At 41.3% G+C, this 13444-nt stretch overlaps 1 protein-coding gene across 2 annotated transcripts in view; it reads left to right on the forward strand.

The window, feature by feature from the left end:
• Positions 1-11554, forward strand: part of LOC139416242 (solute carrier family 12 member 5-like) — a 94258-nt gene extending 82704 nt beyond the window's left edge. The window contains exons 13-26 of one of the 2 annotated variants that reach the window (XM_071164672.1): positions 174-292; positions 407-505; positions 879-998; positions 1482-1586; positions 5930-6098; positions 6203-6398; positions 6498-6667; positions 6885-7016; positions 7137-7244; positions 8261-8383; positions 10349-10557; positions 10830-10844; positions 10954-11087; positions 11282-11554. In XM_071164672.1, coding sequence (XP_071020773.1) covers positions 174-292; positions 407-505; positions 879-998; positions 1482-1586; positions 5930-6098; positions 6203-6398; positions 6498-6667; positions 6885-7016; positions 7137-7244; positions 8261-8383; positions 10349-10557; positions 10830-10844; positions 10954-11087; positions 11282-11373 — 1791 coding nt within the window. In that variant the 3' untranslated portion in view covers positions 11374-11554. The remainder of the gene's footprint in view (positions 1-173; positions 293-406; positions 506-878; positions 999-1481; positions 1587-5929; positions 6099-6202; positions 6399-6497; positions 6668-6884; positions 7017-7136; positions 7245-8260; positions 8384-10348; positions 10558-10829; positions 10845-10953; positions 11088-11281) is intronic. The other variant, XM_071164673.1, reaches the window with a different exon arrangement.
• Positions 11555-13444: the final 1890 nt, after the last annotated feature.

Below are 13444 nucleotides of genomic sequence, written 5' to 3' on the forward strand. Positions count from 1 at the left end.
TTACAATGACAGCCTACCCCGGCCAAACACTGCCCCAATCACAGCCGGTTGTGAAACAGCCTGGAATCAAACCAGGTTCTGTAGTGACATCTCTAGCACTGAGATGCAGTGCCTTAGACCGCTGCGCCACTCGGAATAGTTAATAGTATCTCACTGTTGTGTATTGTCTGTAGGTGTTTGGGCATGGCAAGGCCAACGGAGAGCCTACCTGGGCCTTGCTTCTCACAGCTAGTATCTGTGAGATCGGCATCATCATCGCATCTCTGGACGCTGTTGCCCCCATCCTCTCCATGTAAGACAATCCCACATCTAATATTCATTTTGCTTCACCTTAAACACACTATGGAGATGGTTATGTCTTGGTAGCAAGTACAGCTGTTCTGACTGAGTTCTTATTTCTGTGTAGGTTCTTCTTGATGTGCTACATGTTTGTCAACCTGGCCTGTGCCCTTCAGACTCTGCTGAGAACCCCCAACTGGAGGCCGCGCTTCAAGTTCTACCACTGGTGAGTTGAACAACTCAACATCATTGGTCTCTCTCTTAGCTGTGGGATCATCACCAAAGAGTGCTAATATTCTCAGGTGTGAAACAGTCTACTATAGCATTTATGTCTGGCACCGAATATCTGGCCAGGCCAAGTAGGTTTCTGTTAGGAAGCTGTTATTTACCTGAGTAGTCTGCCAGAGACACTGTGGGAATCTGGAGCTTGTCTTAGCCTATATTAATCCTCTATTGGCAAGACCACAACAAAAGCATACAGAGAGACAAGATGTCCTGTCTCCAATCTCTGGCCATTATTATGATCAGAGCTGTGGTGTGACTCTAGCAGCAACAAACATCAGACTGAGGACGTGACTTCCTGTTCTTCTGCCCCACAGGGCTCTCTCCTTCCTGGGCATGAGCTTGTGTCTGTCACTCATGTTCATCTGTTCCTGGTACTACGCCATTGTTGCCATGGTGATCGCTACCTGCATCTACAAATACATTGAGTTCGCTGGGTGAGTGAGCTTCCAGTCCTTGGACTACAAAGCAGAGAAAAATTGCAACTAAGAAATAATGTATCCTTTCAAATGGGTTTTTCACAGAGCCAAGACCCATAACAGACTTGGCTGAGTCTAGAGAGAAAAGTTGTCTTTCTCCGTTTTCTTAGCAATTTATCCTGATTCTGTTCAGAGGGTTATCAAGTTCTATTAACTGAGTCACACTGATTAATGTGGCTGCTTTGAGAAATCAGGGAGTCTATATTGATGTACCAGCACTTATGTTATTCTCACACATGGGCCATCCAAAAATAAATTTGAATGAAATATAAATCAAACTGGAGATTTTCAAATACAATGGTTAAACACTGTTGGGATGTTCTTATATTCATTAGTAACTGACACTCACAGGTTACTAAACCCACACACTTAGTACCAGTGAACATTTCAGTTAATTACTGGTTGATTGACTCGAACTCTCTGCTTGGTGGTGTGTGACAGGGCGGAGAAGGAATGGGGAGATGGTATACGTGGCATCTCGCTCAGCGCTGCTCGCTTTGCCCTCATGAGGCTGGAGGAGGGACCGCCTCACACCAAGAACTGGAGGTCAGTGACTCACAGAGAGGCTAAATGCCTCTACTCACATCTATAAAATAGACTTATATTATTGCACAAGCTTTATTCATCATCTGTACCATACTGAACTCAAGGGAAATGTACAGTTCCAGTCAAAGGTTTGGACACACCTATTCATTCAAGGGTTTTTATTTATTTTTACTATTTTCTACATTGTAGAATAATAGTGCAGACATCAAAACTATGAAATGACACATATGGAATCATGTAGCAACCAAAAATGTGTTAAACAAATCTAAATATATTTTATATTTGAGATTCTTCTAAGTAGCCACCCTTTGCCTTGATGCCAGCTTTGCACACTCTTGGCATTCTCTCAACCAGCTTCACCTGGAATGCTTTTCCAACAGTCTTGCCGGAGTTCTCACATATGCTGAGCACTTGTTGGCTGCTTTTCCTTCACTCTGTTGTCCAACTCATCCCAAACCATCTCAATTGGGTTGAGGTTGGGTAATTGTGGAGGCACAGTTATAAAACTGTACGGAGGATTCAAATCCTTCACGTCAAAAGAAACACAGAAAGTGCTTACGCACAGAAATATTCTGATTTATAACACAGTGCGCGCACACATCCCCGCGCCGGATTCCCTATATAAATCACAATCAACACGAAATTTGGTGCACGTGAGCGAGCGTCTTGTCCCACCCTTTTAATGCCCATAGTTGCCTTATGAATAGTCAGTGAAACGCCCCTAATTAATATTCCTCCATACTGACTGCATGACAACAATGACATCTAAAAAAAAAGACATTTCACCCAGTGTGAAATGGAAGTTCTTGTCGGGGAGGTTGAAGCAAGAACAAATATATTGTTTGGTGGACACAGTGTGGGCATTACAAACGACAAAAAGGCGTTAGATTGGCACTATGTGTTGGACGCTGTGAATGCTGCTAGCTCAGAAGGTCGGACCATCTCAGAAATAAAAAAGACGTGGTCCTGACATAAAAGTGGAGGCCAAAAAGAGGCACCGTCGATGCTATTAACGAGGTTGCCAAGGAGTTGAAGTGGGACAGGTAAAGCTGGGTTTCTGTGGGTGCTTCTCTGTAAAGCTGGGCCCACTACAGCACAGAGATCCAAGAGAACAGCTCTTGGTAATCGGAAACGGCTCATAAGCCACTCATCATCATTGGTCTCTCTCCAAATTCTTCCATTCGCCAAATCTTCCAACAGTGCCAAAGCAGCCATTGTGCATCATTACACATTGTAATTGCATGCCTTTTTATAGCCACCCATTTGATTGTCAAAGCTACCCAATTGCGTAACATCTTCAGGTGTGGTAATTACCCTGATTGTAACTGACCATGACAGGGCCATTATCACATTGACAGTTCTGCGCAACGATATGCAGTTTGAAATCGGAAGTTTACATACACCAAATACATTTAAACTCAGTTTTTCACAATTCCTGACATTTAATCCTAGTAAATATTCCCTGTCTTAGGTCAGTTAGGATCACCACTTTATTTTAAGAATGTGAAATGTCAGAATAATAGTAGAGAGAATTATTAATTTCTACTTTTATTTCTTTCATCACATTCCCAGTGGGTCAGAAGTTTACATACACTCAATTAGTATTTTGTAGCATTGCCTTTAAATTGTTTAACTTGAGTCAAACATTTTGGCTAGCCTTCCACAAGCTTCCCACAATAAGTTGAGTGAATTTTGGCCCATTCCTCCTGACAGAGATGGTGTAACTGAGTCAGGTTTGTAGGCCTCCTTGCTCGCACATGCTTTTTCAGTTCTGCCCACAAATGTTCTATAGGATTGAGGTCAAGACTTTGTGATGGCCACTCCAATACCTTGACTTTGTTGTCCTTAAGCCATTTTCCCACAACTTTGGAAGTATGCTTGGAGTTATTGTCCATTTGGAAGACCCATTTGCGATGTCTTGAGATGTTTCTTCAATATATCCACATAGTTTTCCTCCCTCATGCTGCCATCTATTTTGTTAAGTGCCCCAGTCCCTCCTGCAGAAAAGCATCCCCACAACAAGGGGATGCTGCCACCCCTGTTCTTCACGGTTGGGATGGTTTTCTTTGGCTTGCTAGCCTCCCCCTTTTCCTTCCAAACATAACAATGGTCATTATGGCCAAACAGTTCTATTTTTGTTTCATCATACCAGAGGACATTTCTCCAAAAAGTATGATCTTTGTCCACACGTGCAGATGCAAACTGTAGTCTAGATTTTTTTATGGCGGTTTTGGAGCAGTGGCTTCTTCCGCGCTGAGCGGCCTTTCAGGTTATGTTGATATAGAACTCGTTTTACTGTGGATATAGATACTTTTGTACCTGTTTCCTCCAGCATCTTCCCAAGGTCCTTTGCTGTTGTTCTGGGATTGATTTGCACTTTTCGCACCAAATTACATTCATCTCTAGGAGACAGAACGCGTCTCCTTCCTGAGCGGTATGATGGCTGCGTGGTCCCACGGTGTTTATAGTTGCGTACTATTGTTTGTACAGATGAACGTGGTACTTTCAGGCATTTGGAAATTGCTCCCAAGGATGAACCAGACTTGTGGAGGTCTACAATTTATTTTTCTGAGGTCTTGGCTGATTTATTTAGATTTTCCCATAATGTCAAGCAAATCATGTCAATTAGCCTATCAGAAGCTTCTAAAGCCATGACATTATTTTCTGGAATCTTCCAAGCTGTTTAAAGGCACAGTCAATTTAGTGTATGTAAACTTCTCACCCACTGGAATTGTGATACTGTGAGTTATAAGTGAAATAATCTGTCTGTAGATAACTGTTGGAAAAAATTACATGTGTCATGCACAAAGTAGATGTCCTAACCGACTTGCCAAAACTATAGTTTGTTAACAAGAAATTTGTGGAGTGGTTGAAAAACTAGTTTTGATGAGTCCAACATAAGTGTATGTAAACTTCCGACTTCAACTGTATGAAACGGTGAACAGCAAGACAAATTACGTTTAAACTGTTTCGTTTCGATACCTCAATCGGGCAGATACAAGTGCACATCATTATTAATGAGAATACATTTCATAACATGCAAGTGATGTTTAATAATTACAGATCCAATTAAATATGATTCCCGATTAAACTGTACACTGTATTTGAGGGGTTCTTTTGCAAAAACAGATATCTCCGTTTGTATTTATTATCCTAAATCATTTTTTACATTTTTTTATTTTGTGTGCACTCCAGGGAACTCTTCATATATAATATGTGAGAGGTAATATTTCAATTTATTTTTACACAATGGTGTCAATTTCAAAGCGTTTCTCAAGTTTCATCCTTCTGCCATCGGAGTCGCAGTTTCTCATTTCTCCAGGTTATGTGTGTATGAATGGGTCAAAGTGTCCGTGGAGGAACGCACATTCTTCCTTCAAGTTAGTTTTTAAAAATAAATCACAACGTTTCCTTCGAAAGTGGCGTGCGTCTTCTTTTGTGCCCACGCATCATTTATAAAATGAGGCCCCAGGTCATCTGATGCAACATGAAGGCCTAATTCACGCAGTCTCCTCCGAACAGTTGATGTTGAGATGTGTCTGTTACTTGAACTCTGTTAAGCATTTATTTGGGATGCAATCTGAGGCTGGTAACTGTAATGAACTTATCCTCTGCAGCAGAGGTAGCTTTGGGTCATCCTTTCCTGTGGCGGTTCTAATGAGAGCCAGTTTCATCATAGCGCTTGATGGTTTTTGCGACTGTACTTGAAGTAACTTTAAAAGTTCTTGAAATTTTCCATAGTGACTGACAATGTTTTATTTATTTATGTATTGCTTAATTGAGCTGTTCTTGCCATAATATGGACTTGGTCTTTTGCCAAATAGGGCTACATTCTGTATACCAACCCCACCTTGTCACAAAACAACTGATTGGCTCTAACTCATTAAGAAGGAAAGAAATGCCACATATTAACTTTTAGCAAAGAAGAAAGTAGCCACCTCATGAAGCAGGTAGAGAGAATGTCAAGAATGTGGAAAGCTGTCATCAAGGCTAAGGGTGGCTACTTTGAAGAATCTCAAATATAAAATATATTTTGATTCGTTCAACACTTTTTTGCTTACTAGATGATTCCATATGTGTTATATCATAGCTTTTATGTCTTCACTATTATTCTAAATGGTATAAAATAGTACAAATAAACAAAAACCCTTGAATGAGTAGGTGTCCAAACTTTCGATTGGTACTGTATTTGTTTGTAGGTAACACATGCATATTCAAGTATGTTCAAAAACAGACATTACATCAACAGTCCATGTCTATCCCTTGTTTTCTGTCGGTTTCCAGCTTTAGTTACTTTCTCTGTAAGTCTGAATGTGACTGAATTTGATATTCCTCTTGGTTAGGCCTCAGATCATGGTCCTGGTGAGCGTGGATGCAGAACATAATGTAGAGCAGCCCCGTCTGCTGTCCCTGACCAATCAGCTGAAAGCAGGAAAAGGCCTGACCATTGTGGGCACCTCGGTGGTGGGCACATACCTCAACAACCATGCAGAGGCCCAGCAGGCAGACCAGGTCAGTATTGTCTGAGACAAACACACAGACACATACACTGATGAATGATTGATTAATCATTTATAACACCCTGGTCTCTGCCCCTGCCCCACTGTGTGCTCCAGTCTCTGAGGAAGCTGATGGAGACAGAGAAGGTGAAGGGCTTCTCCCAGGTGGTGATCTCCTCCAACCTGAGGGATGGGACCTCCCACCTGATCCAGGTCGGGGGGCTGGGAGGCCTGAAGCACAACACTGTGCTGGTCAGCTGGCCACGCACCTGGAAACAAGCTGAGGACAACCTGCGCTTCAGGAACTTCATTGGTGAGTTAGAGAAGTCATTTTTCGATAGGCTAACTATGCTTTGGATGGTTTTGTGTGTTATCATCATTATATGCAAACTCCTGTTCAATCTATTTGTAGAGGTGGTTAGGGAGACGACTGCAGCCAGCATGGCCCTGCTGGTCCCTAAGAACATTGCTGCCTACCCGTCCAATGGAGAGCGCTTCACTGAAGGCCACATTGATGTGTGGTGGATTGTCCATGATGGAGGCATGCTGATGCTGTTGCCCTTCCTTCTGCGCCAGCACAAGGTGGGAACCAACGGCCCTATTTGGACCCCATTTGGGCATTTGGAGAGATAGCACATGCCACTGGGCACAGACAATTCAATGTCTATTCCACGTTGTTTCAACTGAATTTCATTGCAATAACGTGGAAACAATGTTGATTCAACCAGTGTGTGCCCATTGGGATGCTTTTGGGTGTTGGTTATTGAGATATCAGTCATAGACTTCCATGTGTTGACAGGTGTGGAGGAAGTGTAAGATGCGCATCTTCACCGTGGCCCAGATGGATGACAACAGCATCCAAATGAAGAAAGACCTGATCACCTTCCTGTATCACCTGCGTATCGATGCCGAGGTCGAGGTGGTGGAAATGGTGAGAGACAAAAACGAAAAACTATTATATGCTCTTTAAATTGATTTATTGGTGAGAGTAATAGCAGTTCAGTCAAATACTGTGCATTGATATATGTTTTAACACCATGTCCCTTTTTAGCATGACAGTGACATCTCAGCCTATACTTATGAGAAGACTTTAGTGATGGAGCAGCGCTCCCAGATCCTCAAACAGATGCACCTCACCAAAAACGAGATGGAGAGAGAGGTAAGCCCTGACACATCCCATGTAATATGTACAGTATAATTCATACGTAGGTAACTGAATTAGATTTTATATTATCAGTGTAGTTGTTAGCGATCACCAAACAAAGCCCATAGTGTCCAAAAAAAAGCTCCTAAGCAGTTTCTCTAACACTTGTCATTACCAGCCATCGTCACTCACTCAAATTGAAATGCCAGCAACAGGGCAAGCTGCGTGTGAATGATTAGAATTACTGAGCTGGTTTTAAAATGTAATCTCTGTGTTTGCACTTGCCCAGTGTCACATTCGTCGTACGGAGGAGACCAAGGCGCAGCGTGCTGTGAATACATACTTTTAATGAAGATGGAGAACCCTTAACAAACTATACAAAACCGTGACGCTAATACTAGTACAGGCAAATAGACATAAACAATAACCCACGAAATACCCAAAGAAGATGGCTGCCTAAATATGGTTCCCAATCAGAGGCAACGATAAACACCTGCCTCTAATTGAGAACCTATCTAGGCAACCATAGACATATATAAACACCTAGATGATGTACAACCCCATAAACCTACAAAACCCCTAGACAGTACAAAAACACATACATCACCCATGTCACACCCTGACATAACCAAAACAATAAAGAAAACAAAGAATTCTAAGGTCAGGGCGTGACACCCAGTTTGATCTGTCTCATTAATCAAGAAAGCAGACTAAGCAACAATAACATATCAGGGAATCTAAGATACCCCGTGAGGATTTACAGAACAACCTGTGTGATCTTACAAAGAAGTCTTCATTCTATAATGTCATGCATTTCTAAACATCTACTGAAAAACACATGCTATAGATTTATATGCATCAAATCTGCTTTGTGTTGAGCAAATTATAATATTTCAAGTGTTGACACATTTCTGTTATGTGATTTTCTGAAGTGTTGTGACAGACACCCTCATATCTCGACTCAAACTCTCATGTTTGAACTCATTTTATCTGTTAAAAGTTCAAATCCCTTGTTGCTTTGACTGTCACAGATCCAGAGCATCACTGATTCATCCCGTGGTTCTATCCGTCGTAAGAACCCGTCTAACCTGCGGTCTCAGCAGAGCAGTGGGGAGCCGGCTGGAGTCAGCGTGGAAGAGAAACCGGAGGAGGAGGTACAGCAGTGTCATTTTACCTAACTCACTGACAGTGGAAGTCGGTGCCGTTTAAGATTAGAGAATATTATACTTTTTTCATGAGCATGCCCTTGTTTCTATTGCAGCTAATTGGATGACTGTCATTCATATTCCATTCTCCCAGCTCAATGTAACAGTGATAGGTTTAGGCTACTACATGATACTCAAATTTTCCCTATCATAAGGTTGCCACAACCAAACCTATGAATGAAAGTTTGTAACTTAGGTGCACACAGGTCAAGAGAAAAATGTGCCTGCATTTAGCTGATCTAGGGTGTAATCATTAGTCCAACAGTTGCAAACGAGAGTTTCTATTGGACAAATTCAGGCATGTTTATCCCCGTTTCGTTCTGTTTGCTTCCATTTAAGAAACGTTTTTTAACAGAATCGGTGGAATGAATACACGCGTAAACACGTTCACTTTCATATTCACTTCTCGCATCTATGCACTCTCCTCCTCTCACCTTTTCCCTTTGCTTGTTGACTTCAATGCACAACACATCAGCTGTATGTGACCAGGTGAACAACCATTCCAAGCCAAACCATATCCGCTGCACACAGCCGAGATCGTTGTCACCATATTAGCTAAAGTAACGTTATAGTCAACATAGCTAATAGAACTAATGCATTAGTAAACCCGCTACAATCATGCAGTAACGTTACAGTGTACAGTCAGTAAGCAGTTTAGCACTTACACCGGCAGGCCCCGGTGGTAATAAATGAGTAAAACCAAAAGCTTACCTTGATTTGGAAGAGTTCCAGTGTTGTGTTGGATAGTCATAGCCAGCTAGCTAACATAACATCCCTCTCTTTGAGCGGAGTATTTGAGTAGGCTAAACTAGCTAGTTTCATTTTGCTAGCTCGTTCAGCTATCATTTTGGAATAAATGAATTCGTTCCTAACTGTTCAACTATTGTCTTTCTCTATCTTTGATGCACTGCACTGCTAGCTAGCTGTAGCTTATGATTTATGTTCTAGATTCATTCTCTGATCCTTTGATTGGGTGGATTGGGTCAGTTCATGCTGCAAGAGCTCTGACAGGTTGGAGGACATCCTACGGAAGTTGACATAATTACTGTTTAAGTCTATGGTAGGGGTTGAGAACCAATGTACCCAGAGGAGGACGGAAACTAGCTGTCCTCCAGCTACATCATGGTGCTACCCTACAGAGTGCTGTTGAGGCTAATGTAGACCTTCATTGCAAAACAGTGTGTTTTAATCAATAATATGGTGATGTGAATATATTTAGTATAGTTTTATCTAAAAAGGAATTTAAAAAATAAAGTTTTTCCATTTTTATTTGTATTAAATTCACTGAGGAGGATGGCCCTCCCCTTTCTCCTGTGAGGAGCCTCCACTGCTCTTTGATAACCCTTTGTAGTATAATAATATAACATAATAATATATGTCATTTAGCAGGCACTTTTATCCAAATCGACTTACATCCATGCATGAATACATTTTACGTATGGGTGGTCCTGGGAATCAAACCTGCTATCCTGGGGTTGTAAGTGCCATGCTCAGCCAACTGAGGAGCAGAAGATTACTCTATCAGTCCTTCTTCATTCTGCTGTTTAAACATTCTTCTTATTTCTCACCATCTTTCACATCCACTGTATTTTTCTTTGTTCTACTGTCTATCCTCTTTCTCATCTCTAGGCCTACTGCATTACCTAATCCTCTGTCCTCTGTCAAAATGCCAATTCTCTCGCTTTGACATTGTCCTCTGGCGTGTAGCATTTTAAGGGGATCTTTTCCTCTGCAGCATAAAGAAGGGATATGACAGAGCAGCGTCTTACATACTTGCTTTGCTAAAATGACCCAATTGTGCTTTCAACTCACTGCCTAGTGGTGGTCTGGTGTTTTTGATGTGTCACCCCAACCGACAGATGTCTCTTTCTTTCCTTCACCCTCTCACGTTGTCGTGCGGTGCCCTTCTCTTAGTCTGTGGCTGTCTCCCGCCCCAAACAGGTGCAGCTGATCCACAATAAGAACGCAACCCCCACCAGCCCCACGTCCCCCATCACGCCTGCAGGGGGAGTTGCCACCCCCGGGTCGGAGGTGCAGATGACCTGGACAGACAAGGCTGAGCACCAGGCCGCAGCAGCCCACCCAGAGCAGGGCGGGGTCAAAGACATCTTCAACATGAAGCCGTGAGTCTGCTTTCACTTTCACTTCCAATCACATTGTGTCCAAAGGCTTCTGCGGACATCAGCTACTTCTAAAGTAAACAGAGGATAAGGAGAAAGTATTTATAGGTTGTTGCTGTTGGGGAGTGGCAGTGGTTTAAAAACTAGTTTCAGGAGTAATGGCCCAAAAGTTTGAAAGGCTTTTAGTGTCATTCGCACAGCACAACTTCTCAATGTATCTTCAGTATTGTAAAGAGTCATCTTTGCATTGTCATTCTCTTCTTACCATGCTGCAGGGAGTGGGAGAGCCTGTAAGTATTATATTGTCATGAGGTTTAAATTTCTTTCATGCAAAAATAGCAGTAATGACACAACATCCACCCTGTACTGTATTCCCTCTTCACCTGTCTGTCCCATTAGGAACCAGTCCAACGTGAGGCGCATGCACACAGCTCTGAGGCTCAACGAGGTCATCATGAAGAAGTCCAAGGATGCCAAACTGGTTCTGCTGAACATGCCCGGACCACCCAAGAACCACATGGGAGAGGAAAATTGTATCCTATCACCTCTTTGGCATGATGCATCATACCGTATTATATGATATTATATTATAACATTATGTGGCTTATATTGCCATTTAAGTAAGTGAAACCAAAGGGAAATACAAGATAGCAAATAGCTAGCATGAATAGACTATGAACGCCAGTTGTGAAAACTTGCATATTCCTTAACTCTAATCATCTGTCAGATATGGAGTTCCTCGAGGTCCTCACCGAGGGTCTCAACCGGGTCCTCCTAGTACGTGGGGGTGGACGTGAGGTCATCACCATCTACTCCTGAGAAAACAACCTCAAATCAAAACATCAACCCCCCCACCACCCACTCACCTAGCATCTTAATGGTTTATGGCCCCTGCGTCCATTCCCCCTACACTTTTACATTTTTACATTCCCCCTACACATCCCTCACATCCCACTAACCCCTCCCCAGACACACACACACACACTCATAACATATCAGCTCACTTTGCACCACGTAGTTAGTACCCCCCCCCCCCCCCCCCCCCCCCCAGCACTGGCTGAATTCTCTTTTACTATCAGTCACTCCTCTCATCATCTAGAAAGCTGTGGCATCAACCTGTTATTTTATGGCTATCAGATCACTAGATGCCAAATGGCACATGAGTTTCTCCTTATACTGAGGAGTGGACATATCCCAAAGACAAATTATTCCCCAAACTAAAAGTAATTTCTGTTTGGCAGCGCCAATGTCTTTTTTCTGTTTGTCCTTGTGTTTTTTTTTACCTGTCTGTCAATATTGTTGCTTTTCTTCTTCTTTTTGTAGGGATGTGGGTTACTTGCAAGAGAGGGATTGATATCTTCTCATTGCTGGTCTATTTTATTTCTTACTTTTATTTATTAATCTGTTCCAGTATTTAGAGGATACACTTCATATCTTTTTCTCTTTTTGTTGTTGTGCGTTAGTTGTTTTAATGTAATGTACGATATGATGTGTTGAGGGAAGGGGATGGGTTGAGAATTCATCAATTATCATCAGCATGTCTTCCTATGGATTTTCACCTTGGGGACAAGGTCAGTTGACAAATCCTGAGCAGCAGCACAGTCTATATCAATTTGAAGGAAGGAAGGATAACTGCATGCATAGGCACAGCACACAGTGACGTGTGGAGGAGACAGGCAAACTGCTACTAGGATGCTGTTGTCAGGTTTGAGGTCAACTTCATACCAGTCAGTTCACAGACGGGAGTTGAAATGTAATCAATGAATTGAATGGATTACATTTCTCATTGAACTCACTGAATTCTGATGGTTGGTGTTGATTACTGTAAATAGTGTGCTTTGTCCTATCATTTAATACATACTATTACCAGCTGCACCTGATGCTCCTCCTGATCAGTGACTAGTGCTGACAAGACTTTTAGGTGGCATAAACTATTGTTATTACAGTTATACAACTGTAAGGAGAAACCCTGAAATGTATTGGTATAAAGTAGATATGGATGTCAAGAAACTACTGTGTTATAATCTAAAACAAAAGTCCATGTGTTTGAAACTATAATATCAAACGGCAACAATTTTAATATATTACCATGTAGTCTACATTAGAACATGTAAATTGCTAATTTAGAGACACTCATAAACATATCATGTTTGTGATACACTGATATATTTTAGTAAATACCTCTGTTTTATTTTGTCATCATTTGGTTTACACTAATTCCAGTCTAGAAATGTGAATTCTACAATTCTTGCCAAATACAAATATACAAATTGTGCCATAGGACAATAAATAACTTTTTGATACAAACCTATTTTTAGTACAAAGGCAAAACTGTGTAGTGAATGAACAAACTATGCTTTAGATGGAAATTAGCAGTGAAATTACAACTGGTTTGAATGGATAGTTTTGAAGCCAGCGCAAATCTTCACAACCTTGGACTAGAATGGGAAGAAACCATTTATTGTCAGTGTGGCACAGCTATTTATTTGCGAAATATAATATGACTGTGAATCCCTATGTTCTGCATATTTACAAGGGTATGTCTAAAGAATCTACCCTGGAATAATACATGAATCATATTCATTATTTTTGTAAACAAATATTATACAGATATATGTACATACAGGTCGACCTCATATTTGCAAGTATTTAACATGTTAGTTTCTGTGCACTGGATGGCACTGTTGAACACGTGATAGAAACATAGGATATATGATATACATTTGTATGATATTGTTTTCAGAAGAAAATGATTTAATTCAATTTACTGAATAGTTTACGTAAAAACAATATATTTTGCGTGTGATGAACACTGTATTCTGTGAAGGATATTCTTTATCTAACATATTAGGACATATTATAGATGTTCTAAAAACAATTAAAGCTGCTA

This window comes from Oncorhynchus clarkii, chromosome 9 (assembly GCF_045791955.1).
Source record: "Oncorhynchus clarkii lewisi isolate Uvic-CL-2024 chromosome 9, UVic_Ocla_1.0, whole genome shotgun sequence".
Lineage (NCBI taxonomy): Eukaryota > Metazoa > Chordata > Actinopteri > Salmoniformes > Salmonidae > Oncorhynchus > Oncorhynchus clarkii.